Below are 16,240 nucleotides of genomic sequence, written 5' to 3'. Positions count from 1 at the left end.
GGGACCCCTGGTCCCCCACGCCGCCCCCGTCTGGCCGGAGTGCCCGACTCGGCACCCGGCGGCGAGTCCGCCCGGGCCCCGCCAGCGCTGCCTGCGGCCGCATTTGATGAGGCCCTAGGGGACGGAGCCCCGTCCCTCACGCCGCCCACCGCCGCCTCAGGGCCCGCTCTGCCGTCCGACCCACGGTAACGAGCCGGGGCCCTTAGCACGCGCTGGGGGCGAGCGGACATGCCCGCAGACACAAATACCGGGAGGGTTAAGTGGAATTAAATAGCAAGGGGATACTGGAGAGGAGAGTACCAAAGATAGGGCACACTATACACAAGTGAACAGCAAGAGTCACCCAATAGTAAGATTAGTTGGCACTGCAGCACTTACCTAAACCAAATCACCAAGAGACTTAAGATGGCTTCACCTTCCCTATATATATCAAGCCCTCCCCCTAAAGAAGGCTGTACTTTCCTCACAGCTAGGTCCACCCCTCCCCAGATGTTTAACTCTTTTCTCTCCTATGCAGTCAATACTCTCTCCGTATGCTAATACCTTGTTTGCCTTTGTTTCTGCAGTTTGACACTACAACTGCAGCTGCTTCTCACCAGCCAAGCAGCCGTGGTTGTAGTTTTCAGCCCTATGCTATATGATCTGCAGGGCCGGTTCAAGGGCGCTCTGCGCCCCGGGCAGGAAATGGGGCGTGGCCTAATACAGGGGGCGTGGTCAATTACGCCCCCTGTACATTAAAAGCGCCGCTTGAATGCTGAGCGGTGCGCGATGACGTCATCGCGCACCGCACAGCAAAAGGTCCTCTCCACGAAGGGAAACTAGACGCTATGAGTCTAGTTCCCTTCGTAGAGAGGACCTTTGCTGTGCGGTGCGCGATGACGTCATCGCGCACCGCTCAGCAAAGTTACTCTCCAGGAAGGGAAACTAGACGCATAGCGTCTAGTTCCCTTCAGGAGGCGGACGGGGACGGGGATGGGGACGGGGACGGCAGCGGAGGCGGACAGGGACACAGCGGGCAAAAGTCCTGCTTGCCCGTGGCAAGATCCGCCACTGATGATCTGGTATGGTGTGTGTCTAGCACAATCGCACTGCACATCACAAACACATCCGTAGCAGCTTCTTGCTGGCAGCTCCATCCAACTGTCACATACAAGGAATAGCTGTGCAGGGAGGCAAAGATTTTACCCTGCAGTTCATTGGCGTATCTAGAATGGGTGCAGGGTGTGCAGTGCACACAGACACATGGATCCAGGAAGGCCCACATGCTACACCCATATAATTATACTTACCCATCCTGAGTCCCACGTGGGCCTGCACTGCAGACAGTTTTGCACATGCACAGTAGGGAAATCTCTGGAAACATAGCGCGGGTGCCATGTTCCGGGAAACCTGCGCATGCGCAATAGACTCTGGCACAAAGTGGAGTTGATATGTTCTCCCGTGTGTCCATGTGTTTCCTCCACACTCAAATAAATTAACCCTGGTGTGCAGGGGCGTATCGAGAGGAGGAGGCCCGTGTGCAGGCTCCGTCTGGGGCCTCTGGGCCCCCTCCTCTCTAGCCAGCAGCGCTGTAGCTCTTGGGCACTAGAGTCCCTAGGGGAACCTATTGCTGTCCCAGAGCCTAGAGTGCATGCGCAGATCTATGGAAAAATGGCACAGCGGCCATTTTCCCAGTGATTTTCCTACTGCACATGCGCGAAACGCCAGGAAAATGGCACTGCGCCATTTCCCCAGTGATTTCTGCAGCGCTGCTGCTGCGCCGTGGGACTCCAGAGGGTGAGTATTAAAAATAATGGGTGTAGGGTATTCGGTGTGGGCCCCCCTAGACCCCAGGGGCCCGTGTGCACCGAACACACTGCACCCATTATAAATATGCAAGTGCTGGTGTGTATGTGTCTCCATGTGATAGGGAATATAGACTGTAAGCTCACACTGTAGCAGTAACTGTTGTGCAATAACCAGATATGTTTCTGGACAATATGTCTCTCAGTGCAAACAGTAAAAATGTGCACCCCCTCTGGATATTTTAAAAATGTAGCGTTTTGTAAAACACTTGCGTGCGCCAAAAGGACACTTAGCCTAACTGCAAGGGGCATGGCTTCATTTCAGAGGAAAATACTACATCTTAGCCAAGTTTTGCACCCTGCTCCCCCAAACATTGGCCACCACAGGAAAAAATTTTTAATGATTCATGCCATTTACGTTATTTGTAATTTTTCCTCCTACTAGCTCCTTACACATTACGCATCATACCGTAATGCCCCTTACACAATATGCCACACACCGTAATGCTCTGTACACAATATTCCACAACTGTAATGCCCCTTACACAATATGCCACACCATAATGCCCTGTACACAATGTGCCACACACCGTAATGCCCCATATACAATAATATGCAACACCGTAATGCCCCGTACACAATATGCCATACACCGTAATGCCCCATAAACAATATGCCACACACCATAATGCCCAGTACACCAGGGACGTGCGGTGAGCTAAATGGCTCAGGAGGCACTGGCTAGCCCCAGAGCCAGCATTACATGCAATATATGAGCCAAAGCGTACATCTGGGCATTATACACAGGTGCAGCAGTATAACCTCCTGGAAATTTGGTGAGTTTTGATCAGAGATGTGCTGAAAAGAAAAGCAGGTGAGGCACTGCCTCATCTGCCATAGACTTTTTACTCCAGAGTTTGGGCTATAAAAATTATTAGAATAATGAAAAGAAGATATTTTAAACAAATTATTAGTATTTTTCATATACTTTATTCAGTCAAAACTCTGGTTTAAACGTAAGTATGACAGGAAAGGCTCTGCCTCACCTGCCTCACCCCACCGCACGTCACTGCAGTACACAATATGCCACACACCGTAATGCCCCACATACCAATATGCCACACATCGTAATGCCCCGTACACACAGCCAGATGCACCAATATACCTGCTGTGCTGCACAGACGATGCAATATGTCTGTGAACAACGACATTCACAGATATATAATGGGTGTACACACCCACCGTCCCCCTCCACTCTCCGCTTGTTGGAACAGCCAATAAATTGCCCAGTGCATACTCCACTTTAGCCCTCTAGTATTTATGAATGTAAACACATGCAACATTCAGAAAAAGATAGAGGTAAAGGCTGCGCCTGTCACTGGTCGTTGAGGCAGCTACTATGGGGGACACCTTCCCATCACATATAGTATAGTAAATAAACTCAGGTTGAACAGGAGCATCCAGAAAGTCGGCCGCCAGACACCCCTGCACTCCACTGCAGCAAAGTACTACCGCAAATAGCACGTGGCACCGGACGCAATCTGTGTACTAGGAGCGGTGAGTTTTATGTGAGAGAATTTTCCCCAACCACACTCCAACAACCGGATACCACACGTGACATGCTGCACGGCAAATATGGAACACTATTGTGGCTCAAAAGGGTGAATAAGCAATTGTGGGTAATCCTATACTGTCAACTTGATCCGAACCTTTCTGTAGGATTACTTTCAGATTTAGGATATTAAGGACATGGAAATGTAGAGACTCTCACATTCTGGGATTAAGACCCTATTGAAATACACAAATTTACTGACTGATTATAGATGAGATAGATATCCTACAAAATTAAGGGGGAGTAAACCGCCACAAGCATATCACCCAGACACAAAATAACTTATTTTATTCTGTCAAATATTTGTTATATGTTTGTATGGTATATGTCTATTACTGTATACCGGTATTAGATATATGACCATTTCTATATGCTGAAATAATTTTATTAATATTGCTGATGCAATTTTATATTCTTTTTGATAATAAATCATACAAATTCTTTTTACTGTAATTACAGTTTGCTTTTTGAATAATTGAGGTTGAGGCGCGAGCGCAGGGAGACATAACCTGAGTTTATTTACATGCAACATTCTGTTCTTTTGAGGGCCTTAAAATTGAGTTAGCTCTGTAGTGTTTGAAACACATTTGTGAAAGCACACAAGCTTTTAAATGCCTAATTGTTTCAAAATTACTTTTTTTCTCTTATTAATTTACGAATAAATGATGATATAAAATACACAAGATCATGTAGTTGAGTTCATTATGGATGAGAGTCACAGAGTAATTGCCACCTGCTAACCCAAGCACATGCAGTTATCAGGACTGGTACAGCATAATCATAGGAAATGAGTAGCTGGTATACCATAACTCTACCACCTTGCCATCAGCCAGGGGCATCTCTTACCCCTATCACACCCAGTGCGGCTCTGAATGATGTAGGTGCGCGCTGGAGGCGAGTGTTGCAAAAAGGGGGTGTGGCTACACAACCCAAACCCCAAAACATGGAGGGAGCCATGTTTCCGAAGACCTGCACACTTGCAGTAGACTATTTATTCCTACTATGTACTAATAGCCAAATATAGATTTCAGAGATTGGATTCATGCCCTCCCATTTGTCGATCACAGCGGCTCTTATCACGCTGCTCTCAGCACCATTTTTTTTTATTCCAGCACTCTAATTGCTTTTACCAGCTTTCTTTATCCATCCCCATGTTTCTATCCTCACAACCAAAAATCTCAGTTTATATCCTAGCTCTTTCTTTCCCTCCTCCTAAACTCTTGTTGTACTGGTAGCAATCATCTAATCCTACCTACCTACCACTTCTCCACATTAATGTGACCCCTGCCCTGCTGTCCAGTCAGTTGACATCTGCCCGCACCTCAGCACTTTACAGGACACTACTACCCAGGCAGCATCCTGAACCATGTGTGCCAATGAGAAGAGAAATTGTGTGTTCCCTGATTGGTCAGCATGGCAGTGCATACACAGATTCTCCCCTGATTGTCCCACTTGGTCAACAAGTTGCCCTGATGGTAGTTCCTGTCAGTGACAAGCTGGCTGCGCTCAGGACATAGATAGGCAAGCACTAATAGAGTACAAAAAAAAATGGAAAGTAAAAAAATAAGTCCTGGATAAGAGGTAGTTACACCTGCTTGGTGGATAATGTTATTCATGTACTCTAATGGGTTAAGGACAACTGAACTCCCTCCCTTCCAATTGCATGCCTTGGCATCATCAGTGGTGTCCTATTTTGTTCATGTAACACACACACACACACACACACACACGCGCGCACGCACGCACGCACGCACGCACGCACACACACACACACAGTGTCTTGACTTGAATATTTGAAAGAGAAGCTTACAATGGTTGACAAACGGATCAAGTGAATCATCTTGTGTTCTTATACAGATGATATTAACATGAAAACATTAACATCAATGGGACTAAATTATGTTAAAAGTTAACATTGATGTTTTAACATCAATAACATGATACACGGCCCAACTGTAATTGTTTTAGGGCCATGTGGTCCACTTTATGGAGATATGAATAAGAAAGGCAGCGAACCATGCACACCGTGGGCATACTTTTCAATACATTCATTCAGTGGAGCGAAGAAAAATATGCTGTCATTGTAACTCAGCAGTGATGTGGGAGCCAGAGCTTCGGCTGGCTGCCAAGAGGTGTGTGTGTGTGTGTGTGTGTGTGTGTGTGTGTGTGTGTGTGTGTGTGTGTGTGTGTGTGTGTGTGTGTGTGTGTGTGTGTGCTTGCGTTTGTGTGTTAGGAAAGTCAGTCCAGGAATCCCGGATGTTTTTGAGTCCCAAAAATTCCCCGGGATTATAATCATTAAATCCTGGGTGTTGCGGGATTCAAAACACACAGATGTATTAAACCAGCATGCATCGAGCTGCTATAGCGCTTCCCACTTCACCCCCTTACCGAGGTGAAGCAGGAAGCAGTACAAACATATTAACATCTCGTTTGTCGGAGTGGGGGAGTGAAAACTCTCCCCTCTGGCCTGTCACAGCCAACAGCATATCTACTTAGAACTGATGTGTTCTATCTCACTGCCTGGCCGGCTCCACTGGGCATGCGCAAGATCTCGCAAGCATCGTCATATCTCTCATGCAGTTATAAGCCGGCAGCCGCCGCAGCCGGGAACAGCGCTGCTAATATATGAACGGTCAGTGGCACTGACCGTCCCGACAGCTGTGACTATCGATTTTGACAGCTGCAGGTGCCCATACACCACAACGGTGTATGGGCACCTGCAGCTGTCAAAATCGATAGTCACAGCTGTCGGGACGGTCAGTGCCACTGACCGTTCATATATTGGGTGGCACATCAGTCGCAATGAAGACAGCAATGAAGATAGCAGCGCTGATAATGACAGGAGCGCATATCTCCCCTGTCATTTACCACACATCTCCTCATTCATACATGTTGGAGAAGCGGTATCAGCAGCACATAACATGGGCTGATACCACTAATCCCCCTAATGCCCTTTCATATATCTGCCCCACAGTGGGATAATACTTACCTAATTGGTTTTGGTTGCATTATCTGGTCCTCTCAGGCTTTCCCAGCTCCCTGAAGAATAGATGGTGCATCACAGTGTAAGGGTGTGCAAGGATTGCGCCCTTAGGCGGTACTCACTGATCCACGTAAGCCAGAATGACAAGTACCTGTTCACACTGGGAGGATGGGAATACTGTAGTGATGGCTGTAGGGAAAGAAAATGGACTGTGAACCGCAAGCTGTGCTGAGGCTAAGCTATGATGGAGTGCCGTTGGTACCCCCAGGTGGCTGTGGGTTTCACCGATTAGGTGAAAATCATCACTGGCACAAGGCCTCAGCCACCCAACTCTCACCTATTCAGCACTCACGCTGTACTGGACCTTGCACGGCCGAGTAAGGTCCACAGAATCAGGGGACAGACTGACACAGAGAGATACTCCTTGATTCTTTCACTTTGCGGTAATGTTCTATGGGTCAAAACAAAACAGCCTATCTAGGCGAACCTCAAACTACCCTAACTCTTTGGAGCCGAACTAACTGGCTTTCCTGCAGCCAAAGCTATAACACGAGGTTAGGTAAACAGCAGCTGGCAATAACAGACACTAGTCCTAACTAATGATTAATAACTTCAGACAATACAATAATAACGGTTATAATACATTAAGTAATACAAGAACAATAAACTGGAGCAAACAGTGACCCAAACAATGAAATCAAGGAGAAGAATATTCCCCTGGTAATCCCTGTGGACAGAGCCAGCCGACTCTGTCTATAAAATGCACCTAGCAAGCATGCTGGGGTCTTTAAAGAACCCTGGGGGGCAGAAAGTGAACAGCTGTTTACTTTGGAATTAGGAGAGTGTGTGGAACTGGACCACTACTCCATACTCTACCCAATCACCAGCCCTATCTGACCTGCAGTAACAGGATCAGACCATGAGAGTACGCTGGAGTAACCAGTGCCGGTTTCCTAGGGAGAAGCACGCTGAAGATTTATTGACCCTAAATATTCCCAGCCAGGCAGAAATGAAATTATTTAGGCCTATTGCCCACCTGACACTTATATCACAGCACAGGCCTTTTGGCTTGCCTTCTTGCAAATAGATTATGACTAGGGCCTAGTGCCCTCTACTGGGAGCTCAGGCCTAATGCCTGTATTCACCCATGGGCCTAGTGCCCACCTACTTGTTCACAAGTGATCTTGGCTGCCAAGATCACTACACCTAATCAGGGCCCAACTCTCCTAACTCAACACTCAGGCCTACTGCCTGTAATTTCCCACAGGCCTAATGCCTGCCTTACCAATGACAAGTAATCTTAGCCTAATGCCAAGATTACTTATAAATAAATGGGGCCCAGTACCCCCAGCTTTCCCTCAGGCCTATTGCCTGTTCATGCCCACAGTCCTAGTGCCTGGCGACCCGGTGGCCTAGGGAGGATTTAGAGGAAGGTGGTGAGGGCCCAGGGCCGCCTACCAGACACGGTGGGAGAGGCTGCAGCGGGGAGCTTTGTTAGCTCTTTTCCTTCCCACACGCTGCAGCACTCCACTCTCCGCTGGTCTTCTTCTGCCACTGGACTTCCTTCTTCTTCTTCTCCGCCGCCGCTGCTTCTCCTTCTTTCTTCTCCACCACTTCTTCTTTCTTCTTTGGAGCTCTTCTTTCTTCAGCGTCCGGCGCCCGACCGAGCTCTCCCGCTCCGCAGTGTCTATTATATGATGCTGGGAGGTTGCGGAGCTAGGATGCAAATCTATCGATGGTGATGAATTTATAACAACTGCAAAAGCATATTAATAGAGGAGGGGTCTCGTGTGCAGTCTCTGTGTGGGACTCCACCATTCTAGCAGCAGGTGCATGTAAGTAAACTCTGCCCCAGCCGTTAAAGAGTAGGAGTCTACTGCGCATGCTCAGTGCCAGAGTTTATTGCACATGCACAGGTTTTTGGCGTCAGCTCCATGTTCCCAGGGATTTTTCGACTATGCATGTAGCAATCACCAGGAAAATGGCAACCATGACATTTTCCAGTGATTTGTGCAACGCTGCCTCTGTTGTGGGACTGTGAAGAGGTGAGTATTGAATGTGGGTGCAGGTTTTTTCCCCTGGACCCAGTTTCCGTGTGCACTGCGCACCACGCATACATTACAAATGCACCACTCATCAACAGCAAAATATATCAACCATCGGAAACAAAACATTGATGTTTAATCATTGCACCCTTCCTCTAGATTTGTAAATTCTCATGAACATGGACCTCTCTTTCTCATATATTCAGCTCAAGTGTCCTTGTCCCTTTTCTGTGTATGATTCTTTTAGAAATGTAAATAAGTGGTGATGATTATGATTCAGTGTTGTACAGAGTGACATGAGTGGTCATAACAAATCAGATATAGGGCCTAATTCAGACCTGATCGCAGCAGCATATTTGTTAACTAATGGGCAAAACCATGTGCACTGCAGGGGGCGGGGGGGGGGCAGATATAACATGTGCAGAGAGAGATAGATTTGGGTGGGTTATATTGTTCCTGTGCAGGGTTAATACTGGCTGCTTTATTTTTGCACTGCAAGTTAGATTCCAGTTTGAACACACCCCACCCAAATCTAACTCTCTCTGCACGTTATAGCTGTTCCCCCTGCAGTGCACATGGGGGGTCATTCCGAGTTGATCGCTAGCTGAAAATGTTCGCTGCACAGCGATGAAGCAAAAAAGCGGCACTTCTGCGCATGCGTATGCAGTGCAATGCGCACGCGCGACGTACTTTCACAACGGCCGATGCAGTTTTACACAAGGTCTAGCGAAGCTTTTCAGTCGCACTGCTCGCCGCAGAGTGATTGACATGAAGTGGGCGTTTCTGGGTGTCAACTGACCGTTTTCAGGGAGTGTACGGAAAAACGCAGGCGTGCCAGGAAAAATGCAGGCGTGGCTGGGAGAACGCAGGGCGTGTTTGTGGCGTCAATTCCGAAACTAAACAGTCTGAAGTGATCGCAAGATCTGAGTAGGTCTGAAGCTACTCTGAAACTGCACAATTTTTTTTGTAGCCGCTCTGCGATCCTTTCGTTCGCACTTCTGCTAAGCTAAAATACACTCCCAGAGGGCGGCGGCTTTGCGTATGCACGATTGCTAAACACTGCTAGCAAGCGATCAACTCGGAATGACCCCCATGGTTTTGCCCAACTGCTAACAAATTTACTGCTGCGATCAACTGAGAATTAGGCCCATGGGTTTGCCCATTAGCTAACAAATTTGCTGCTGTGACCAGGTCTGAATTAGGCCCACAGTCCTCTATGATACACAAGGCCACTCTTCTCCTGGTAATTCACTGTTTAAATCAGTGATCAGAAGGTAGGGATCTGGGTTATGGACATCATTCAGTTTCAATAGAAGTTTTGCTAAGATTTCCAAACTGCTAATAATAAAATTGCATGCTGGGGGCGGCCCAGCACAGGGCAAGGCCATCCAACATGTAAATAGCCAGCAGTGATGCAATTTCAATTAAAATGCGATCGCATCGCTGATTTGGGGATGCCCACCTGCCTCCGCAGCCAAGCTGCGAAGGCAGGCGCAGGGTGGCCATTCTTTGGGTCGCAGCGGCCGCATGTGACATCACACGGCCGCCCCAAACCTGCCTCTTTTTTTGTCGCCATGCCCACCCAACACAGTGTCGCCCACACGGAAAAGTGGGGAGATGCGATCGCATCTCAGTAACGACTGCTGTTGAATAAACCTCAATGCGTGATAAGATGCACAATTTGGAGGCATGTTAACTGCCTAGTCATAGACAAAAACAGTAAAAGGCCCTACACACTGGCCGACATCACTGCACGATATGAACGATCTCGTTCATTAATGAACGAGATAACGTTCATATCATGCAGTGTGGAGGCACCAGCGATGAACGATGCGCGGCCCGGCGCTCGTTCATCGCTGGTGCCCCGTCGGCTGTGCATGCAGGCCAATATGGACGATCTCGTCCATATTTGCCTGCAGTTCTATGGAGCCGTGTGATGGTGGGAGTGAAGTAACTTCACCCCCCCGTCACTGCCCCCCCGCCGCCAGGTCGCCTGTCGGCCGTATCCGCTGTCGGGCAGCTCGGCGGCGGATCGGCCAATGTGTAGGGCCCATAACACAGCCTCAAAGATGCCATGTTGTTTTTTTGTATCCTTGTCTGACTGTGGTGAGAAAATAAGCTTATTTTAATAAATACATTTGTGGAAAGTATACAATGTATAATATATAGCACATAAAATTGTAAATAAAAAATATGCACTTAATGTATAATATATAACTTAACTGTATGTTACATCACGTTAATTACCTTTTTCTGCAGTAACTGTTGATCTCCATCATTTTCTACTGCTTCTGCCATTATAGCCATCAGTCCAAAGATTGCTAAGAACAATGGTATTTTAGCCGATCATAAATTCTTTACATCTGTGAATAGAAACAGCTGTGTTGAAATGTTGAAATTAATCAGAATTTTTTTTAAAAATTAGAGCATGTGTGATCAAATATTTGATTGCAACCTACTGGTAGACCATTTCCATCTACAGGTAAGTCATTCAGCACCCACCTGTGGGTCAAGGGACACCTGATACTCGTGTGTTGTTTTTTTCGTCTTCTTTTTTTCCACCACAGAAGTTTGGTGTCAGAAATTCTACCCTGAGTGTACAAGGCAACCAGTAGCGTTTTGGAAGGCAAAGTGGGAACTGGAGTGTTAAAGCTGTTTGGTCTACATCTTAGTACGCAGCTGCTGTGTTACAATATACTAATGCGGCAGGAGGCATCATGTGAGTGTGTAAATAGACGCCTCCTGCCAGCATCTGTGATCTGCTGCTGCATCTGAAGAAGTAGTATCGGATCACTGTGGGTGAACATCGGTCCAGAGCCGGCCCTAACCAATATGATGCCCTAGCACCGCTGATAGTTCCACCTCTGACCCTGCACCCCTTTCCCAGCACCATCACCCCTCGCCCATAGCAGTCCTCATTTTGGTGCTCCTACCCCCTATATTTTAAATAGAAACAGTGCGCACATTCGGTGCACAGCCCAAAAAGGGGCATATTCTTGCTGGGAAGGGGCATGGCCACACAATAGTACCCCCAATTCAAATTACGCCACATAGTAGTGCAACTTTATTCACATTTCTGCAGCGGGGTACACTGGTATTCCACAGGGAATAACATTGGGGTGTACAGTAGGATCTTGATTCGAGGCACCAACAGGCTAAAAGCTTTGACTATTCCCAGGATGCATAGCGCTGCCTTCTCTATAACCCCGCCTCCAGGCACTGGAGCTCAGTTTGTAAGTTGGTGCCCTGCAGGCAGGATCACTAACAGGTGGGCTGCTCCAAGCAGTCCTGAAAATAGCTTTTTTCTGAAGATTGAAGACTTCAAGGGTCGCAGCATAGCACTGACAAGTGCTGGATGTCAGTCTGACATTAAATACTGCAGCTCCATCACCTCCCCTGGCGGCGCGTTATACTCCCGTGTCCCTGGTTGCCGGGTACTTACAGTGGAGGGCTCCGGTTCCCGGCGCATAGCACACACATCCACCGCTGCTCACCAGGATCGCGTTGCCGCATCAGAGAGGAGGTAAGAGGTCCCAGGTGGGACCCGCTGCAAACCGCGATCCGGTGCAGCCTGTGGGATTGGTACAGGGACCACACTAGACCACCAGGGCAAGAGCATAGGTCGGGTTTTAACCCGTTTCCCAAGGGCCCGCCTTTATCTGGTGAGGAAGTGCAGCTAAGGGATATGGTTCCGGCCTGTAGCCCCAGCCCCAGGCGCCATTTTATATAAATGTTCCCTCCCAGGAGCTGCATATATCTTCTCCCTCATTCCCTGTGGCAGTGCTTCTTGGCGCCATCACACTGCTCTGGGACTGCATGGGCAAAACCTCCTCTGCAAAGCCGCCTCTGTAGTCAGCGCTGAGCATTTGCACGACACTTAAGTATTCTACATGTCTTTTGGCAGTGTTAGTTAAGAAATGGTGCAGTGTGACAGGGTAATCTGGTACAAGTTCCCTGTGATATACATCCAATCTTTACTGTGCATTGTTATATCTAGTAACATATATAGCTTTACTCAGTATTACTTAGTATTGCTAGTCCAGTGCAGTTTTATTGCTTGTCATAACTTCTGCATTGTATATGTGACTGTGTGTGCATATAGCTGCTGTGTCATATCTACTCCGTGTATCTATCTCATAAGTGCTAACCCTATATTCTCTACCCTGAGGGGGGCTCAGTGCGTCAGGGCTTTTGGTTAATATAGGTGTTTTTCACAGGATGTTCTTGTATAGTATTTTTCCCTGTGCTTTTCAGTCACCATTTGCCACTTGAATCCTCTGTTTGTGCATTACACTGTACAGGGGGTTCTTGTTTGGGTAAATTTTCTGCGTTTATTGCACTGCGTTGCCCTTGGATTACCTTTCCTATCATGTCGGCTATAAGGGGCGACAGTTCCGTGGCTGATCCCGCCAGTCGCAGTGGTGACGTCATGGACCCCTTAGAGGATAACATTGCAGCTGAGGGCTCAAGTGCTGGGGGCTCTTTACCTCCCAGTCAGGTTGTAGCAATGGGGACACATTCAGACCCACCTTGGGCTACTTTCTCTACACTGCTGAATACGCTTGTGACTAGACTCACGCCCCCTATGGGATCACCTGTGCCTTTACAGCCACAATTGTTCCCTGCGGTTAATCCGCCATGGGCAGATACTCTGTCCACTCAGTTACAGCAATTCATCAGACAATGGCTAAGCAGATACTTGGCCCTCGCCTGCCTAAGGTCAAGGGGCCCTCTAGGCAGGCCCTTACTTTCTCACAATTCACTCATGTTCCGGATACCTCTTCTGATGAAGAGGGTGTGTACACTGACCCCTCAGACACTGATGCAGATGCTTCTGATGGGGAATCTGTTTCACAGGTAGATGTTCCTGATCTCTTGGAGGCTGATTCTCCAAATCAATGATGACGCAGAACATCAAGAGGCCTCTAAGAAACCTGGTTCAAACGTCAGAAGGTCGCTAAGCTTGTTTTACCTCATTCTGACCATTTGGTTGACATACGTCAGGAATTCTGGGAGTGTCCTGGGAAAAAGTTTACACCTCATAAGTAGATGCTAGCTCGCTATCCTCTTGCCACAGAACGAAGTAAAAATTGGGAAACACCGCCTCCAGTGGACTCACAAGTCGCATGGCTGGTGGTTTCTTCTGCTCTGCCTGTCACTACCGTCACTTCTCTGAAAGAACCAATGGATAAACGTGTGGAGGGTTGCTTGAAGTCTATTTATACTCTCACTGGAGCTGTGCATAGACCTACCATTATGGCCTCTTGGGCTGCTGAAGCCATCACAGCTTGGGTTCAGTTGGTGGAAGCGGAACTGCTGTCTAACTTTCCTGATGATGCTAAACAATGTCTCTTGTATATTGTAACGGCTTCTCAATACATTCAGAAGGCGGCTTCTGATGCTGGTGTTCTGGTGGGCAAAGCGGCTACTACGTCCATTCTGGCTCGCTGGATCCTGTGGTTACAGTCCTGGTCTGTGGATCTGGACTCTAAGAAAACTCTGGAGGTTCTCCCTTTTAAGGGGAATATTCTTTTTGGGGAAGACCTCAAATTGTTGCTGATCTTGCCTCTGCTAAGACTGAATGTCTGCCTAGTACTGCTCCTTCAGCTCCGAAGGCTAAGAGTATGTCCTTTCGTTCCTTTCGACCTTCAGGTAAAGTAAAGGGTCAGGCGTACCCGAAACAGTCACGCACTTCCAAATCCAGTAAGCCCAAGCCTAAAAGAGCCTGGTCCGTCCATCAGCCTGCTTCCAAAATCTGACAAGCCTGTTGCAGGACAGGGTGGGCCTCCCTCTGGGAGATCCCAGGGTGGGTGGCCGACTTCTAGGGTTTGCTCAGGCATGGTTACAAACCACTTCGGACGCCTGGGTACTGGAAGTCGTCACTCATGGATGCGCCATCTCCTTTCAGAAGCGTCCCCCTCGTCAGTTTGGCTCAACAAACTTCCCTTCGGATCCGGTGAAAGCAAATGCTCTACAGGTGGTGGTGCGATCCCTCCTAGACACAGGAGTGGTAGTGCTGGTGACTCTGACTCAGAGAGGCAGGGGGTACTATTCAACGCTGTTCCTAGTCCCGAAACCGAATGGGTTCTCACGGCCCATTCTCAACCTCGAGTCTTTGAACAAATTTGTGTGAGTATCCAAGTTCCGTATGGAGACTCTTCGCTCTATTGTTCTGGCTTTGGAGCTCAGGGACTATATGGTACCCCTGGACATACAGGATGCTTACCTACATAATCCTATTGCCATGTCGCACCAGCAGTACCTGCGGTTTGCTATTGACAACCTACATAATCAATTCCGGGCCTTGCCTTTTGCACTGACAACAGCTCCGCGAATCTTCACCAAAGTCATTGCGGTGATGACGGCTGTACTCCGCCGTCGGGGTATCAGGATCCTGCCTGTTCTGGACGACTTGCTGATCCTGGCCAATTCACAAGAAGTTCTCCTCCGTCATTTGGATTTGAAGGTCCAGTTTCTGCAAGTCCACGGGTGGCTCATCAACTGAAAGAAATCATCCCTGGTCCCTGCTGAGAGCATGGTGCACCTGGGGGCACTGTTGGACACTCACAACCAGCGGTTGTTCTTGTCCCAGGAGAAGGTACTGAACTTTCAGGACAGAATAAGATGCTTCCTGTCTCACCTGCGTGTGCCAATACACTCGGCAATGCAAGTACACGTACACGGCAGAGCGTGGAGCCTTCATCCGGAAGTATTTTAACTCCTAATGGACAAGTGGGGCCTACCAGATGTAGACCTGATGGCGTCTCGACACAATCACAAGGTTCCGGTCTTCAGAGCAAGGATCCTCAAGCAGCGTTCGTGGACGCACTGGCAATTTCATGGAACTTTTGGCTGCCGTACGTGTTCCCTCCGGTGTCACTCCTGCCCAGAGTAATAAGGAAGTTCAAGCAAGAAGTAGGAATCCTACTTCTGATCGCTCCAGCGTGGCCCAGACGGCATTGGTTCTCAGACCTACATGGTCTCTCGTTAGAGCGTCCTCTTCTGCTTCTGCAATGACCAGACCTCCTTGTTCAGGGCCCCTGTGTCTACCAGGATTTGGCCCGACTGGCTTTGACAGCGTGGCTCTTGAAGCTTCAGTCATGAGAGCCAAAGGTTTTTCTGAGGCGGTCATTCAAACTATGTTGAAGGCCCGTAAGCCGGCTTCTGCCCGGCTTTATCATAGGGTCTGGAATTCTTACTTCACCTGGTGTGCCACTAAGAATTGTGATGCTTGCAAGTTCAGTACTGCCAATCTTTTGGCTTTTCTACAACAGGGCCTGGATTTTGGCCTTCATCTGGCCTACCTCAAGGTTCATATTTCTGCCATGTCGGTTTGGTTTCAGAGAAAAATTGCGACTCTTCCTGATGTTCACACATTCACTCAGGGTGTTCTTCGGATTCAACCTCCCTATGTTCCTCCTGTGGCTCCTTGGGATTTGTTGGCTGTTCTGAATGCCCTACAAGAGTCTCTGTTTGAACCTCTTGAGTCTGTGGACCTCAAATGGCTTACACTTAAGGTCTTGTTTTAGTGCTATTGCCTCTGCTAGACGGGTTTTAGACTTGGGTGCCTTATACTGTAGGTCTCCCTTTCTGATTTTTCACCGTGACCGGGCAGTTCTTAGAACGCGCCCTGGTTATTTACCTAAGGTGGTGTATTCTTTCCACCTTAACCAAGAGATTGTGGTTCCGGCCCTTATCTCTCCTGATTTGTCCTCCAAAGAGCGGTCTTTGGATGTGGTACGGGCTCTCCGTATCTATGTGAAGAGGACAGCCTCCATTAGGAAGTTTGATTCTCTCTTTGTACTTTTTGGTTTTC

General features: G+C 48.2%; 1 protein-coding gene across 1 annotated transcript in view; it reads right to left on the bottom strand.

Annotated features, from left to right (window-relative positions):
* Positions 1-16,240, bottom strand: part of LOC135030978 (transmembrane protease serine 11D-like) — a 213,772-nt gene that overhangs the window by 87,215 nt on the left and 110,317 nt on the right. Inside the window, exon 2 of the mRNA XM_063953977.1 lies at positions 10,672-10,787. Within this exon, the coding sequence (XP_063810047.1) occupies positions 10,672-10,731 (60 nt within the window). The 5' untranslated portion in view covers positions 10,732-10,787. The remainder of the gene's footprint in view (positions 1-10,671; positions 10,788-16,240) is intronic.

This window comes from Pseudophryne corroboree, chromosome 2, assembly GCF_028390025.1.
Source record: "Pseudophryne corroboree isolate aPseCor3 chromosome 2, aPseCor3.hap2, whole genome shotgun sequence".
Classification (NCBI taxonomy): Eukaryota; Metazoa; Chordata; class Amphibia; order Anura; family Myobatrachidae; genus Pseudophryne; species Pseudophryne corroboree.
The sequence above is the reverse complement of the archived record's forward strand: the minus strand, read 5'-3'. Positions and strand labels throughout refer to the sequence as shown.